We start from the raw sequence: 17,627 nt of genomic DNA, 5'->3' as shown, positions 1-17,627 counted from the left end.
TGATCATTAGAAACACCAGGAAGAACCAGTGTCTATGGATAAATATTAGAAAGAATAATCACTTAAATAAATAATGGACTGTATGATTAATTAACTAAAGTCAGAGCCTCAAACACCTACATTGTGGGGGTATTGCTAGAACTTCATATACGTCTAGGAACTAGTGTGGTTCGTCACCAGTTCATTGTTGAGTAAAGAATATTATGACCAAAAATATTATAGAATCAATAGGTAAATTCAAATAGAGAATATTAATGATTGTTAGAATTAAAGAGCAATCATCTAAGTAAACACATCAATTTCCAAAACTCATATGGTAAATATTCGATATGATAATATTATGGATATGTATAATAAAATGGAATAATTAAATGTGTACAAAAAGTCTTAGCTTTAAGACGATTTCTATGACATCGTTCGCGCTTCGTCCTCGTGATCTCAGGATCTCCACACAGAAGCCATTAGAGGTGAATAACATGAATGTAGTTAACGACTCGTTGACTCCTCACATACGAGCTGTAATTTAAAGGATATTACGTAGCATTGAACTAGGCTACTTAAATCTCAAAATTTATGAGAATAGAGAATGAATATTAATGCGGTACTAACGTTGGATTTGTTGTCGTCCCGCTATGTAACGACACACTACCCACGAAATATACAATCTCTAATGATGCATCAAGAAAGAAAATATACTTAGCATGAGAGCAGTAAATGCTGAAGTCTGCCGATATCGCGTCTCAGTCTCAAAGTTCCACGATGTTGTACACGTGATTGAGAGTTTGGCTTGATTCTCGACGCGTTATTGATTGGCCGAGCACTATGGAGCACGTGGAAGAATAATTCTTTGTTATTAGTTGGGTATCAGTGAAATTCTTGCTGATAATCCCAACGCCACGTGTCTCCGACTCTGACGCCACGACTTTCCTCTGTCCAAGTGCGCATGCTGGCTGCTCAATCCACAATGGCGTCTCCTTCTCCTCCAACTAGCGGCGTCCCGCATTCACCACAGAAATTATTTATCACGAATAATACTATTTCGCGCAATTGTGGTTGAAATACTTTAATAAGGACTGGGTTGTGATTCTAGGGATTTAAATATTATTGCTTTCTCGTCTTATGGTGGTAAACGAGAAATGGAGAAGATTATAGTTTTCTCCATGGCATTCACGCGTGACAGAAAAACTATTACATGATAACAATTGTAATTAAAAACTCTCGATTTAGAATTATTTGGGAGTTATGTTATCCGTAAATAATTATCACACGGAATACTGATGATTTTAGAGAACCACATTCAATTCTCTAGCACATTGGCAATAAATGTGTTTAACTAGATATAATCTGACGCAATGTTAGTGCTTTATTTCGAAAGAATTCTAGCATCAATACGCAGATATAATGGTTAGTTTATGTTAACATTACTGTTAGTAAATTTAGTGACTACTGTAGTTAGTATATAATAATAATGATTTATTATAATACAATAGTAGTGTATTAGTGTTGGAAATTTCCAACAATAGCCACTCTGAGGTGATGGCCACTCTAGGGTGATGGCCACGGTAGGGTGATGGCCACTCTGGGGTGAAGGACACTCTGGGGTGATGGCCACTCTGGGGCGATGGCCACTCTGGGGTGATGGCCACTCTGGGGTGATAGCCACTTTGGGGTTATTACCACTCTAAGATAATGGTCACTTTGGGGTTATGGCCACTCTGGGGTGATAGCTACTCTGGGGTTATGGTCACTTTGGGGTGATGGTCACTCTTGGGTGATGGCAACTCTGAGGTGATGGCCAATCTGGGGTGATAGCCACTCTGGAGTTATTGCATCTCTGGATTTACGGCCACTTTGGGGTGATGGCCACTCTGGGGTGATGACCACACTGGGGTAATGACCATTCTGGGGTGAAGGCTACTCATGTATGATGGCCACTGTGGGGTGATAGCCACTCTAGGGTGTTGGCCACTTTAGGATGATGGCCACTCTGGACATGATGGCAACTCTGGGATGATGGCCACTCTGGGGTGATGGCCACTCTTGGGTGATGGATACTCTGGGGTGATGACCACTTTGGGGTGATGGCCACTCTGCACATGATGGCCACTCTGGGGTAAAGGCCACTTTAGTTTGATGGCCACTCTGGGATGATTACAACTCTGGACATGAAGGCTACTCTAGGGTGATGGCCACTCTGGGGTGATGCCACCCTGGGGTGATGGCCACTCTGGGGTAAGGCCACTCTGGACATGATGGCCACTCTGGTGTGGTGGCCACTTTGGGATGATGGCCACTCTGGGGTGATGGTCACTCTGGCGTGATGGCCACTCTAGGGTGATGACCACTGTGGGGTGATGCCCATTCTAGGGTGATGACCAATCTGAGGTGATGACCACTCTGGACATAATGACTACTCTGGAGTGATGATCACTCTGAACATGATGACCACTCTGGGGTGATGACCACTCTGGGGTGATGGCCACTCTGGGGTGAAGACCACTCTGGACATGATGACCACTCTGGGGAGATGATCACTCTGGACATGATGACCACTCTGAGGTAATGACCACTCTGGACATGATGACCACTCTGGGGTGATTGTCACTCTGAAGTGATGACCACTCTGGACATGATGACCACTCTGGGGTGATGACCTTTCTGGGGTGATGGCCACTCTGAGGTGATGCCCACTCTGGGGTGATGGCCACTGTGGGGTGATGACCACTGGTTGATACCTGGTTGATGGGGTTCTGGGAGTTCTTCTACTCCCCAAGCCAGGCTCGACTTGTGAGAGTTTGGTTCACCAGGCTGTTGCTTGGAGCGGCCTGCAGGGCCACGTACGCACCACAGCCCGGTTGATCCGGAACTTCTCCTAGAAAACCGTCCAATTTTCCCTTGAAGATGTCCACGGTTGTTCTGGCAATATTTCTTATAGTCGCTGGGAGGACGTTGAACAACCGCGGACCTCTGATGTTTATACAGTGCTCTCTGATTGTGCCTATGGCACCTCTGCTCTTCACTGGTTCAATCTTGCATTTTCTTCCATATCGTTCACTCCAGTACGTTGTTATTTTACTGTGTAGATTTGGGACCTGACCCTCCAGTATTTTCCATGTGTATATTATTTGGTATCTCTTTCGTCTCCTTTCTAGAGACGAGATACATTTGGAGAGCTTTGAGACGATCCCAATAAATTAGGTATTTTATCTCGTCTATGCGTGCCGTATATGTTCTCTGTATTCCCTCTATTTCAGCAATCTCTCCTGCTCTGAAAGGGGAAGTGAGTACTGAGCAGTACTCGAGACGGGACAACACAAGTGACTTGAAGAGTACAACCATTGTGATGGGATCCCTGGATTTGAAAGTTCTCGTAATCCATCCGATCATTTTTCTGGCTGAGGCGATATTTGCTTGGTTATGCTCCCTAAACGTTAGATCGTCGGACATCATTATTCCCAAATCCTTGACATGCTGTTTTTCTACTATGGGAAGATTCGATTGTGTTTTGTACCCTGTATTATGTTTCAGATCCTCATTTTTGCCGTACCTGAGTACCTGAAATTTATCACTGTTAAACATCATGTTATTTTCCGCTGCCCAATCGAAAACTTTGTTGACATCTACTTGTAGTTTTTCAATGTCTTCAGCAGAGGTAATTTTCATGCTGATTTTTGTGTCATCTGCAACGGAAGACACGAAGCTGTGACGTGTATTTTTGTCTATATCAGATTTGAGAATAAGGAACAGTAGTGGTGCAAGGACTGTACCTTGAGGTACAGAGCTTTTAACATCGTTTGGACTCGATTTTATCTGATTGACTGTTACTCTTTGTGTTCTGTTCGACAGGAAATTGAGTATCCAGCATTCTACTTTTTCAGTTATTCCCTTTGCAAGTTCTGTGTATTCTTTCTTTGTATTCTGGCAAATTCTTTGCCTTTGCAAAGTCTGTGTATACAACATCTGCATTTTGCTTTTCTTCTAGGGCTTCTGTGATTTTGTCATAGTGGTTGAGTAACTGTGACAGACAGGATCTTCCTATTCTAAATCCATGTTGTCCTGGATTGTGCAATTCATTGTTTTCCATAAAACTAGAAATTTGATTCCTAATCACTCTTTCAGACACTTTTATTATGTGTGATGTTAGTGCAACTGGCCTATAATTTTTTGCCAAGGCTTTACTCCCCATATTGTGCAACGGAGCTATATCTGTAGATTTAAGTGCTGCTGGTATCTCCCCTGTATCCAGGCTCTTTCTCCATATTACGCTGAGTGCTCTCGCTACTGGTAGTTTACATTTCTTTATGAATATTGAATTCCATGAGTCAGGCCCAGGAGCTGAGTGCATAGGCATATTGTCAATTTCTCTTTCAAAGTCTTCCGAGTTTGTGGTAATATCCGTTATATTATCTGCAGCTTGAATGTCATTCATAAAGAAGCTGTCTGGGTCATCAACTTTCATGTTGTTTATTGGTGTGCTAAACATAGCCTCATACTGGCTTCTTAGAATTTCACTAATCTCTTTGTTGTCCTCTGTGTACGTACCTTCATTTGTAATTAACGGTTTAATACTGGTCGAGGTTTTGGATTTTGATTTTACGTATGTGAAAAAATATTTCGGATTTTTCCTTATCTCTTGTATAGCTTTCTGTTCCAATTCCATTTCCTCAGACTCATATGATCGCTTCACCGTTTGTTCTATTTCTTCGATCTCCCTGCTTAGGTTTGTTTTCCTTGCTTGTGATAGTTGTGTCTGCCGAAGCATTTCCGTTATTTTTTTCCTTCTCCTGTACAGTCGTCTGCGTTCTCTTTCTAGAGTGGTCCTCTTTCTGCCCCTCCTCACAGGTACGTGCTTCAAGCAGACCTTGTAAGCTTCAGCTGTCAGTTGAGCTATTCCCTGTATGGGAGTTTTGTCGCTTAAGACCGTCTCCCAATGAATGGTTGCAAGGTCTACATTTATTTTTTCCCAGTCAATCCTCTTATTGTTGAAATTGAATTGATTGAATATTCCTTCTTGCTTGTTGGGTCTCTTAGACCTACTACCGTTATTTATACTAGTTCACACTTCAATGAGCTTTTGGTCTGAGTATGAAGTATCTGAGATTGTTATGTCTCTGATTAGTTCATCATTGTTTGTGAATAACAAGTCTAGTGTGTTTTCGTTCCTAGTTGGTTCTGTAATCTGTTGATTGAGCGAGACTTTGTCACAGAATCTCAAAAGTTCTCTGACCTGTGGTTGGTTATTTCCCGGGTCATTCCCTGCTATGATATTTGTGTTTGCCATTCTCCATCTTAGACTCGGTAAATTTAAATCTCCAAGGAAGATAATAACTGGAGCTGGGTTTGCTAGGTTGTCAAGTATGTTCTCTATTTTGTGCATCTGCTCTGTGAATTCCTTAATCGTTGTATCTGGCGGTTTATATATTAGAATAATAATTAGGTTTAGTTTCTCTACCTTAATTCCAAGTACCTCTACCTCCTCATTAGTTGAGTTTAGTAGTTCTGTGCATACCAGGTCTTCTTTAATATTCAGACCTATTCCTCCATTTGACCTAGTTTCTCTATCACATCTATATAAATTATAATTTGGAATCCAGATTTCACCATCCATGTAATCTTTTGTATGAGTTTCCGTGAATGCCCCAAATATTGAGTTTGACTCTAATAGGAGGCCATTTATGAACTTAACTTTATTTCTTGACTTTGGCTTTAAACCTTGAATGTTTGCAAATATGAATGATTGTCCATATTGTGTGTCACTTCTGGAAGGTTTTGGTAGTTCTCACTCCTCTCTACCCTGACCCAGGGGTGTGTTGTTTTGGCAATGGTTTGTCCAGTTTTGGAAGTGAAACTGGGGAGTGTGGTAGTCTCTGTGTAGTTGGGGAGTGTAGTATGTGTGGACCACTCTGGACATGATTGCCACTCTGGGGTGATGACCACTCTGGGGTGATGGCCACTCTGGAGTGATGACCACTCTGGGGTGATGGCCAATCTGGGGTGATGGACACTCTGGACATGATTGCCACTCTGGGGTGATGGCCACTCTGGGGTGATGGCCACTCTGGGGTGATGACCACGCTGGACATGATGACCACTCTGAGGTGATGACCACTCTGGGGTGATGGCCACTCTGGGGTGATGACCACTCTAGGATGATACCCACTCTGGGGTGTTGCCCACTCTAGGGTGATTGTCACTCTGGACATGATTGCCACTCTGGGGTGATGACCACTCTAGGATGATAGCCACTCTGGGGTGATGGCCACTCTTGGGTGATAGCCAGCAAACACAAATCATCTAGAAAACGTTCGTCTAACCCTTCCCATAGGTGTGGGAATGATTTGCATTGAGAATGGTGCAGGAGAGCCTTTGAGAAACTTTTAATCAAAAAATCCAAACACAAAGGTTTTATAATAAATTGTTTTTCAACAACTATTTTGTTCCTTATGTATTACAAATAGTTTTTACATGTTTAAATATAAAATTTATGGTGTTTTTTGTGAAATTCATTAATAAATTGTGAATGATATTTATTGGCTGAGTGAAACCTTCAAAATCCATTTAGTTATAATATGATCAGAAAAAAGTATTTTCCAAATTGTCTAAAAATCGCTCTTTTTAACACAATTTGAATCCTTATGCATTCCACTAAACACTAATATCATGTTTAAATATATAATTTATGCATTATTCCCTAAAATAATTTATATAAATTATAAAAGTTGCTGGAAAGTGGTGTGAAAGAATCTGAAAACGTTTTGTTGTCTTATATTGGCGTGTTCTTATTAACTATGTCTCAAGTGCACAGTTTATCAAACAAGAAGATTAACATTCGTCAACCCTTAAAATCTTATATGTTATCTTGCTGGTGCAAAATGGGTGAATCTTTAAGAACAGCTAGTATATATGACAAATGGTGTTTTCCCGAACTCAAACAATGTAGGGTTTATTATTCTACACATATTTCTAATGACTCCTAGATGTTTACATTCTCTGAAGTATAATTGTGAAGGCTGTGTCCATCACTCTCACCACAGATTCTTAAACTCCTCTCTGCAGGTTCAACTATAATTAATTTCCATTCTGAATCTCCATGGACATTTGTATCCAAAATGAAACCAATGTGGTTTCCTTCAGCGCCTTCAGCCAGCACATTTGCTCATTCATTTCCACAGATTCCAACATGGTAGGGGATTTACAGAAATTTGGCTATTCATATTGTTATCTATTAAAAATATGAGTGCATTTCCATATAATAAGACAAGTATATGAGTTTACGATAAATTTGTTTTCTGTGATATAACATTGATATGCTCTTTTTTTCTTTAAACCGCATACTAAACTAAATCACGATCGAGAGTATATATTGCTTTTTAAGAATTAAGCGCCACCACTGACCGCCAATTAAGTGCTCACATCAACAGAGTTGATGTATAAATGGTCAACGCTCAACAGAGTTAGTATAAATGGGGTTAAGTCAGAGTTGGAAAATGTTGTAGGTTGAGTACCTCAAGGCTCTGTCCTGGGACCTCTGTTGTTTATAATACTGTATATATAAATGATTTAGATTCAGGTTTGAGTAACAACATTTGCAAATTTGCCGATGATACAAAAATCGGTAGGGAAATAACACAGAAGAAAACTCACTATCTCTTCAAGTTGATCTAAATAGAGATTTGAAATGGGCAAAAGGTTGACAGATGCAGTTCAATGCTGATAAATGTAAAGTCTTGAGGTTAGGTAATGATATGATAGAGTTACAAGATACGAGATAGATAGTGTTGTGATTGCGAAGTCGAGTATTTCGAAAGGGAACTTGGAGTTATGATTAGTAAGAATTTAAAACCAAAACATCAGTGCATGAATGTTCGTAATAAGGCAAATAGTACACTAGGATTTATTAATCGAAGGGTTAATAACAAGACACCTGGTTTTGTTCTTCAGCTATATCTTGCTCTTTGACACTATTCATTCCCGTGCCGTTTCTCGGGTGGCTTAATTTTTATCAATCAATCAATTTGTTGCTCTAGTTAGGCCCCATTTTGATTATGCCGTTCAGTTTTGGTCGCCGTACTATAAAAGTGACATAAATTCACTTGAACGTATCCAGCATAGAATGACAAAGTTAATTCCCCAATTGCATTCACTGAAAAGGCGAAGAGTTAGGTGTGACATGATAGAGGTTTACAAGTTGATGAATGGACATAACAAATGGGATATTAAAAGTATCAGCACCAGACAAAATAATGGGTATAAATTGCATAAGTTTAGATTTAGGAAAGACCTGGGAAAATACTGGTTCGGTAACAGGGTTGTTGATTTGTGGAACAAATTACCGCCAAACGTGGTGGAGTCCAATGATTGTTTCAAACCTGGGTTCAACATGTATATGAGTGGGCTTGGGTGGTTATAAGAGTGGAAAAATGTTGTAAGCTGAGTGCCTCAAGCCTCTGGACTGGGACCTCTGTTTTTTATAATAAATATAAATATTTTAGATTAAGGTTTGAGTAGCAGCATTTGCAAATTTGCCGATGATACAAAAATCGAATATCAAAAAATATCAAAATATCAAAAATCGAAAATTCAATAAATGATCTGTCTCGGTCTTTAATGGACCTATCCTTTCCCTAACCTTTGTTCGATATAACTGAAAAAACCCCTTAGGATTTGCCTTTGCTTAACCTGCTATACGAACTTCAGAGTTTCTTTTTTTTCAACTTCATAGTGGTGGAGGAATTATTTTTCGAACTTCATAGTAGTGGAGGTGGGCTGCCTCGATTGTTTCAAGCGCGGGTTAGCCATGTATATTAGTAGAATTGGGTGGTTATAGATAGGAGCTGCCTGGTATGGGCCAATATGCCTTCTGCTATTCTGCCTTCTGCTTCTACCTTTGTTCTTATGTTTTTGCCCTGTAACCTAAATGGTTAGAGGCACATATATGGGCTTAGGGACTGAACCCCACAATACATTTAGCTAAGCTGGTTACAATCTTGATGATATAGTTACAAAATTCAGTATAAGTCGTCACATTATCAATGGGTTCAAGATCAACCACAATTACAGTTTCTATGCAGGCGATGAGTCACAATAACCTGGCTAAAGTATGTTGACCAGACCACACACTAGAAGGTGAAGGGATGACGAAGGGATGTCACTTAAGCGTCAAAACAAAAAGGTGTATACTCTTTTTACTCTCCTGATCTTAGTTCTCGAGCTACGTATTTCATTTTGGTACCAACGTGTTCGCAATAAAAGTCTCTAGAAGAACATTAGTAAAAAAAGTCACGAAAGGTATAGGGATACCAGCACCAAATAAATAACTACGTAGATGACTCGCCGTGAGCGCCCAATAGCAACAAAATGTTTTTACACTTGGGATTGTTATCACTTCCACACTTGTTCTACAGCGTTAATTTTGGTATCAATGGACTCGCAATAAAATTCCCAACACGGTGATATGAATATAAATGTAGAATAATGGTCGCGGCCCACCCGCAAGAGTGTGGGAAGTGGCGGAACTGTTACCCAGTATCAGTGAGGCGACGACACATGTGCGATACAGCGCTTTGAAAGTTTATAATTATTTCACTGTCCTGACATTATTATTCTATGTACGTCATTCATTTTTATGCCAATGTGTTCGCAATAGAATGTTCTATGAGCCCGTAGGTAAAAAAGAGCAACAAAGCGTAAGATAGAATAGCACCAAATATAAAACGCTGGAACATATCAGTGAGCGTCAAACACACTCGAAATGTTTTTACTGTTGTTATATTTGTCAAGTTTATACTTGTTGCACACAGTTATTTTTGGTTGTACATTATTCGGAATAAAATTCCCTAAACAGACTTATGCATATAATACATGATATGGGGGAAGCATTACCAGTATAAACGGCTAAAAGTCACCCACCTGCAACCCGTTTGGGACACTCATGCAGACACACGCTACACCCAAAAAAAATCTATGAAGGTTCGAGTCTACTTACGGCAGTTTATGTGATACAGTGTTCATTCTGGTATTAAAATACTCGTTTCAGTTTGTAGTCCATGCGATTTTCAGAATCAACTGAATCGCTGGAGGTTCAACATTTGAGTCAGAGTCAGAGTCATCTGACAAAACCGTCTCGTCAAGTGGCAGTGTGTCAGACATCTCGGGTTCTGATTCGGTTGCTGCTTCAGCTTGAGGTGTTGAAGTGAACAAAGGCCGCCTCACACCAGATGGTCCAGGAGTTTGCATGGCGTCAGCATAGGCAGGACCTGTCATCATTTATGTCTGGAGCGTGCCGCAAGTGTTGAGATACTGTTGCTGTTTGAGGCCAATCTTCCGGGTCCCAGCACAATAGGGCCCAAATTGCCACCTCATGGAACTGTAGCAATGTTAGCTTTTTTTGATCAATTGTGTTGTATTTGTGCAAAACAAAGGCATTATGCAATGCCATTTGCAGGAAATAAACGTTATCTTTTTGGTCCACTTGTGAGTTTTCCTGGTAAAATGGTAATACCATTTGATCGAAGTGGTACACACCTTTCATAAACTTATTGTACCATGCAGCCTAGTGGTGAGAAAGAGAACCTCATGGCGCGCAGTTTGAAACAAACCCAAAGTAAATCGGATTAAAATTGAATTTTATACAACTATTTTTTTGAGGACATCATTTTATGTACACATTGCGGAAGCGGTTAGGCAAACAGGACTCCAGGTGATGTCCTGATCCGCATAATTAAAGTATAAATTTTGTTGAGAAAAAATAAGAAAAAAAATGGAAAAAGGGGGGGGGGTAAACATGGCAGAAAAAGAGTAAAAATACAATTTGGTCAACAAAACAGCATTGTTTAAAATAGAAGATATGGATTGACATTTTGGGGGTGAGGTAGGTTACATTGAGTTAATTAGGTAGTACTTAGTTTTTATCTTAAACTGGTTGGGAGAGGTACAGTCTTTAACGTAATTGGGAAGGTCATTCCACATTCGAGGTCCCTTGATTTGTAAAGCATTTCTAGTTTGATTAAGTCGTACTCTTGGAATATCAAATAGGTATTTGTTTCTGGTGTGGTGCTCATGGGATCTGTTACAACCTTCTAGGAAGCTTTTAAGATCAGGATTGACATTACAGTTCAGCGTTTTATATATATAAAATATACATGAGAGGATGTGCAGGGACTTAATATCTAACATATTCAGAGATTTGAGTAAAGTTACATATATACTGCCCGGTTGCCTGAAATGCTATGCCTACTATAGTGGCTTTAGGTATTGTATGCACTAGCTCTATCTATAAATCCAACATTATGTTTGTAAATCAACTATGTATGTACTTTCCTGAATAAAATTGACTTTACTGTACACTTATATTCTATGTGGTTTTGTTATCCCCTATCGTTTGTGAGAAAATAATGACTAATACGTTCGGCGAATGACTTTGACTTCGTTCATGGCATCATATTTCCCATACTATATATGGGTATGACAATGCATTTATATTATTGTGTATAAATAAGTTTGAAATTTCATGTACCCTAAAAATAGTAAAATAAAGAATAAGAATAATTAAATAATTGTTATTTAATATCAAATAGGTATTTACCTCATCCCTCCACCGTGTGAGGAGAGCCCCTACCTCATCCCTTGACAGCGTGAGCAGAGCCCCTACCTCATCCCTTGACAGCGTGAGCAGAGCCTCTTCCTCATCCCTCCGTAGTGTTAGGAGAGCTCCTACATCATCTCTCCACAGTGAGTGGAGAGCCACTAGCTCGTCCCTCCATAGTGTGAGGAGAGCCCCTACCTCATCCCTCCACAGTGTGAGGTGAACCCCTACCTCATCCCTCCTCAGCATGAGTAGAGCCCCTACCTCATCTCTCCACAGTGTGAGGAGAGCCCCTACCTCATCCCTCCACAATGTGAGGAGAGCCCCTACCTCATCTCTCCACAGTGTGAGGAGAGCCCCTACCTCATCCCTCCACAATGTGAGGAGAGCCCCTACCTCATCTCTCCACAGTGTGAGGAGAGCCCCTCCCACATCCCTCCAAAGTGTTAGGAGAGCCCCTACCTCATCCCTCCACAATGTGAGGAGAGCCCCTACCTCATCCCTCCACAATGTGAGGAGAGCCCCTACTTTATCCCTCCTCAGGGTTAGGAGAGCACCTACCTCATCCCTTGACAGCGTGAGGAGAGCGCCTACCTGATCCCTCCACAGTGTGAGGAGAGCCCCTACCACATCCCTCCACAGTGTGAGGAGAGCCTCTACCTGGTTCCTCCACAGTGTGAGATAAGCCACTACCTCGTCTCTCCACTGTGTGAAGAGAGCCCCTACCTCTTCCCTCGACAGTGTGAGGAAAGCACCTACCTCTTTCCTCCTCAGTGCGAGAAAAGCTCGTACCTCTTTCCTCCACAGTGTGAGGAAAGCCCCTACCTCATCCCTCCAAAGTGTGAAGAGTGCCCCTACCTCATCCCTCCACAGTGTGAAGAGAGCCCCTACCTCATCCCTCCACAGTGTGAAGAGAGCACCTACCTCTTCCACCACAGTGTGAAGAGAGCCCCTACCTCATCCCGCCACAGTGTGAAGAGAGCACCTACCTCTTTCCTCCAGTGTGAAGAGAGCCCCTACCTCATCCCTCCACAGGGTGAAGAGAGCCCCTACCTCATCCATCCACAGTGTGAAGAGAGCCCTACCTCATTCCTCCACAGTGTGAAGAGAGCACCTACCTCTTCCCTCCACAGTGTGAAGAGAGCCCCTACCTCATCCCTCCACAGTGTGAAGAAAGCCCCTACCTCATCCCTCCACAGTGTGAAGAGAGCCCCTACCTCTTCCCTCCACAGTGTGAAGAGAGCCCCTACCTCATCCCTCCACAGTGTGAAGAGAGCACCTACCTCTTCCCTCCACAGTGTGAAGAGAGCCCCTACCTCATCCCTCCACAGTGTGAAGAGAGCGCCTACCTCTTTCCTCCAGTGTGAAGAGAGCCCCTACCTCATCCCTCCACAGGGTGAAGAGAGCCCCTACCTCATCCATCCACAGTGTGAAGAGAGCCCTACCTCATCCCTCCACAGTGTGAAAAGAGCACCTACCTCTTCCCTCCACAGTGTGAAGAGAGCCCCTACCTCATCCCTCCACAGTGTGAAGAGAGCCCCTACCTCATCCCTCCACAGTGTGAAGAAAGCCCCTACCTCATCCCTCCACAGTGTGAAGAGAGCCCCTACCTCTTCCCTCCACAGTGTGAAGAGAGCCCCTACCTCATCCCTCCACAGTGTGAAGAGAGCACCTACCTCTTCCCTCCACAGTGTGAAGAGAGCCCCTACCTCATCCCTCCACAGTGTGAAGAGAGCACCTACCTCTTCCCTCCACAGTGTGAAGAGAGCCTCTACCTCATCCCTCCACAGTGTGAAGAGAGCACCTACCTCTTCCCTCCACAGTGTGAAGAGAGCCCCTACCTCATCCCTCCACAGTGTGAAGAGAGCCCCTACCTCATCCCTCCACAGTGTGAAGAGAGCCCCTACCTCATCCCTCCACAGTGTGAAAAGAGCACCTACCTCATTGTAACAAACTAGGCTGTTTGTAAGAATTATCCAGAATGGTTTATCGACAAGGGAAAATGGGAAGCTGGACCCGCGTGGTGACCCGGGACCTGACCCCAGGGAATTCGCGGTGAAAATAATTGACGCCTTATCCATAGTTGCGTATAATGAATCATTCTATAGTATTCAGTAATTTAGAGAAAATAGTCTTTATTCAGGTTGCATTCAAATTGTATTATAGAGTATTATTAGTTATAATATCAAGAGTTAATTATTGAGTTAAGTCACCATCAGTGACGTCACGAATCAGATCTAAGTTGTAAGGCGGAGTGACCTGGCGGTCATAAGGTCATCAGAGTTGACATTTCCACTATTTCTCAAGGGTCAAATAGCCATTTGGTGATCGGGAACAGCTCTGCAGTTAGATGCTTGTGTAAGTTAACTTCAGTAAAATAATTCAACCAGTCTGGATCAATTAAGTACAACAGAGGTTAATTGTTATAACTTAAACCTTGCTAAGTAACTTGGTAAGCGATGCGGAACAATACAATGCTCTAGTCTGGGGAAGACCAGAGAGAGGACAGTAGTGTGGACTCGAGATCAACTGGGAGAGGTCAACCATCTTACCTCTCCCCCAAGACCAGCCCCAACATCTGAGCTGGTCGCCCAAGGTAGAGTTGCTTTATGAGTTCTTATAGGGATAGTCAATTCATTGCCGTTCAGGTCAAGTAGGGAGTGTTAACGGGACAGGGAGTGATAACCATTTAGATTTTGTTTTAGTTTTTCTTTTAATAAATTAATAGCTAGTAAATTTGCATTTTCATTATTTCCATGTGTATGTTATATGTATATGAATTTGTCCTGGTCACGTGGTCCACACGAGGCAGAGTTGAATTGGGCGCCGATTCTAACATCGAATCGGAATTCATCATTCCCGTTTAATTAATTCCACACTTAAGATCTTAAAGGGTACCGGTTATAGGGGCATCAAGCCCCAAGGATGATTAATTAGCATGATAGATCCAGACCTCGATCATTGCTCTGTGTTACTGGTCTGGTGGTGGCGGCGGAGGCGACTCTAGGGTTTTGCTCAAAGCCTATGTCACGTCATACGGGTTGTAGAATCCTAAGTCGGTCAATCGTCTTAGGACCACGAGGCGTGGAGTCGGCTTTAGTAAAAGTTTTGGAGTCCCTTGTAGAGAATAAAAAGTAAGAATACGGGTAGAGGGGGAAAAAGATGGAAAGATAATTCGAGAACACCCCCCCCCCCTTGTTACATCATCCCTCCACAGTGTGAAGAGAGCACCTACCTCTTCCCTCCACAGTGTGAAGAGAGCACCTACCTCTTCCCTCCACAGTGTGAAGAGAGCACCTACCTCTTCCCTCCACAGTGTGAAGAGAGCCCCTACCTCATACGTCCACAGTGTGAAGAGAGCACCTACCTCTTCCCTCCACAGTGTGAAGAGAGCACCTACCTCTTCCCTCCACAGTGTGAACAGAACCCCTACATCATCCCTCCACAGTGTAAAGAGAGCACCAACCTCATCCCTCCACAGTGTGAAGAGAGCACCTACCTCATCCCTCCACAGTGTGAAGAGAGCACCTACCTCTTCCCTCCAGTGTGAAGAGAGCCCCTACCTCATCCCTCCACAGTGTGAAGAGAGCACCTACCTCATTCCTCCACAGTGTGAAGAGAGCCCCTACCTCATCCCTCCACAGTGTGAAGAGAGAACCTACCTCATCCCTCCACAGTGTGAAGAGAGCACCTACCTCATCCCTCCACAGTGTGAAGAGAGCCCCTACCTCTTCCCTCCACAGTGTGAAGAGAGCACCTACCTCATCCCTCCACAGTGTGAAGAGAGCACCTACCTCATCCCTCCACAGTGTGAAGAGAGCCCCCACCTCTTCCCTCCACAGTGTGAAGAGAGCACCTACCTCATCCCTCCACAGTGTGAAGAGAGCACCTACCTCATCCCTCCACAGTGTGAAGAGAGCCCCTACCTCTTCCCTCCACAGTGTGAAGAGAGCCCCTACCTCTTCCCTCCACAGTGTGAAGAGAGCACCTACCTCATCCCTCCACAGTGTGAAGAGAGCACCTACCTCATCCCTCCACAGTGTGAAGAGAGCCCCCACCTCTTCCCTCCACAGTGTGAAGAGAGCACCTACCTCATCCCTCCACAGTGTGAAGAGAGCCCCCACCTCTTCCCTCCACAGTGTGAAGAGAGCACCTACCTCATCCCTCCACAGTGTGAAGAGAGCCCCCACCTCTTCCCTCCACAGTGTGAAGAGAGCCCCTACCTCTTCCCTCGACAATGTGAAGAGAGCCCCTACCTCTTCCCTCCACAGTGTGAAGAGAGCCCCTACCTCATCCCTTCACAGTGTGAGAAGATACGTGTGATGGTGTTTTTGGTGGATACGTGTGACGGTGGTCCTGGTGGATACGTGTGACGGTGGTCTTGGTGGATATGTGTGACGGTGGTCTTGGTGGATACGTGTGACGGTGGTCCTGGTGGATACGTGTGACGGTGGTCTTGGTGTAATGTGTGACGGTGGTCTTGGTGGATACGTGTGACAGAGGTCCTGGTGGATACGTGTGACGGTGGTCTTGGTGGATATGTGTGACGGTGGTCCTGGTGGATATGTGTGACGGTGGTCCTGTTGGATATGTGTGACGGTGGGCTTGGTGGATATGTGTGACGGTGGTCCTGTTGGATATGTGTGACGGTGGTCCTGGTGGATATGTGTGACGGTGGGCTTGGTGGATATGTGTGACGGTGGTCCTGTTGGATATGTGTGACGGTGGTCCTGGTGGATATGTGTGACGGTGGTCCTGTTGGATATGTGTGACGGTGGTCTTGGTGGATATGTGTGACGGTGGGCTTGGTGGATATGTGTGACGGTGGGCTTGGTGGATATGTGTGACGGTGGTTCTGGTGGATACGTGTGACGGTGGTCTTGGTGGATACGTGTGACAGAGGTCCTGGTGGATACGTGTGACGGTGGTCTTGGTGGATATGTGTGACGGTGGTCTTGGTGGATACGTGTGACAGAGGTCCTGGTGGATACGTGTGACGGTGGTCTTGGTGGATATGTGTGACGGTGGTCCTGGTGGATATGTGTGACGGTGGGCTTGGTGGATATGTGTGACGGTGGTCCTGTTGGATATGTGTGACGGTGGGCTTGGTGGATATGTGTGACGGTGGTCCTGTTGGATATGTGTGACGGTGGGCTTGGTGGATATGTGTGACGGTGGTCCTGTTGGATATGTGTGACGGTGGTCTTGGTGGATATGTGTGACGGTGGTCCTGGTGGATACGTGTGACGGTGGTCCTGGTGGATACGTGTGACAGAGGTCCTGGTGGATACGTGTGACGGTGGTCCTGGTGGATACGTGTGACGGTGGTCCTGGTGGATACGTGTGACGGTGGTCCTGGTAGATACGTGTGACGGTGGTCCTAGTGGATACGTGTGACGGTGGTCCTGGTGGATACGTGTGGCGGTGGTCCTGGTGGATACGTGTGACAGAGGTCCTGGTGGATACGTGTGACGGTGGTCCTGGTAGATACGTGTGACGGTGGTCCTGGGTGGATACGTGTGACGGTGGTCCTGGTAAGTAGTAGGGAGTAAGAGCCACAGGCAACTTTTTTTTTTGGCGAGAGGACCCCTGTGGACTGTAAGAGCCACAGGCAACTTTTTTTTTTTGGGGAGCGGACCCCTGTGGACTGTAAGATCCACAGGCAACTTTTTTTTTTTTTTTTCTGGAAATTCATGTGTAGCGCTTTAGGGTTTTCAGGTGAATTTGGGGAGTCACAGATTTGGAATTAAGGAATTCTTATGAGGAAAATAATTATTGAGATTTTAGAAGTTTGTTAAAGTTCTTATGAGAAAAATAATTTCCGAGACATAGAAGTTTGTTAAGGCCTTATGGGACAAATTCAAGTAACGTATGTAGCTCTTTAGGGCTTCCAGGAGAACTCTACGGACATGTTTTACATGTTTTCAACTTACAAAATCGTCTATGTAAGCCTTAGTTATTCATATAAATTTAGAAAAACACCTGTGTAAGTCATGGTTTTCAGGGTTTCGTACATCACACCCCCCTCCCTCCCCCCTTACCT

The 17,627-nt window shown here is 43.7% G+C and overlaps 1 protein-coding gene across 1 annotated transcript; it reads left to right on the top strand.

Annotated features, from left to right (window-relative positions):
- Positions 1-701: 701 nt before the first annotated feature.
- LOC123760807 (uncharacterized) lies at positions 702-15,957 on the top strand. Its single transcript, XM_069328469.1, has 6 exons — positions 702-770; positions 12,161-12,556; positions 12,685-12,945; positions 13,078-13,530; positions 14,835-15,128; positions 15,163-15,957. Exons 1-6 carry the CDS (start codon positions 702-704, stop codon positions 15,955-15,957), a joined length of 2,268 nt encoding a protein of 755 aa, XP_069184570.1.
- Positions 15,958-17,627: the final 1,670 nt, after the last annotated feature.

This window comes from Procambarus clarkii, chromosome 21 (assembly GCF_040958095.1).
Source record: "Procambarus clarkii isolate CNS0578487 chromosome 21, FALCON_Pclarkii_2.0, whole genome shotgun sequence".
Classification (NCBI taxonomy): Eukaryota; Metazoa; Arthropoda; class Malacostraca; order Decapoda; family Cambaridae; genus Procambarus; species Procambarus clarkii.
This window is presented reverse-complemented; position numbering and strand designations above follow the sequence as displayed.

Coding starts and splice junctions, on each gene's coding strand:
- LOC123760807 (XM_069328469.1), top strand. CDS start 702: ATGAGAGCAGTAAATGCTGAAGTCTGCCGATATCGCGTCTCAGTCTCA. Junction 771..12,160: donor AGTTCCACGATGTTGTACAC/GTGATTGAGAGT, acceptor ATCCCTTGACAG/CGTGAGGAGAGCGCCTACCT. Junction 13,531..14,834: donor AAAAGAGCACCTACCTCATT/GTAACAAACTAG, acceptor TTCCCTCCACAG/TGTGAAGAGAGCACCTACCT.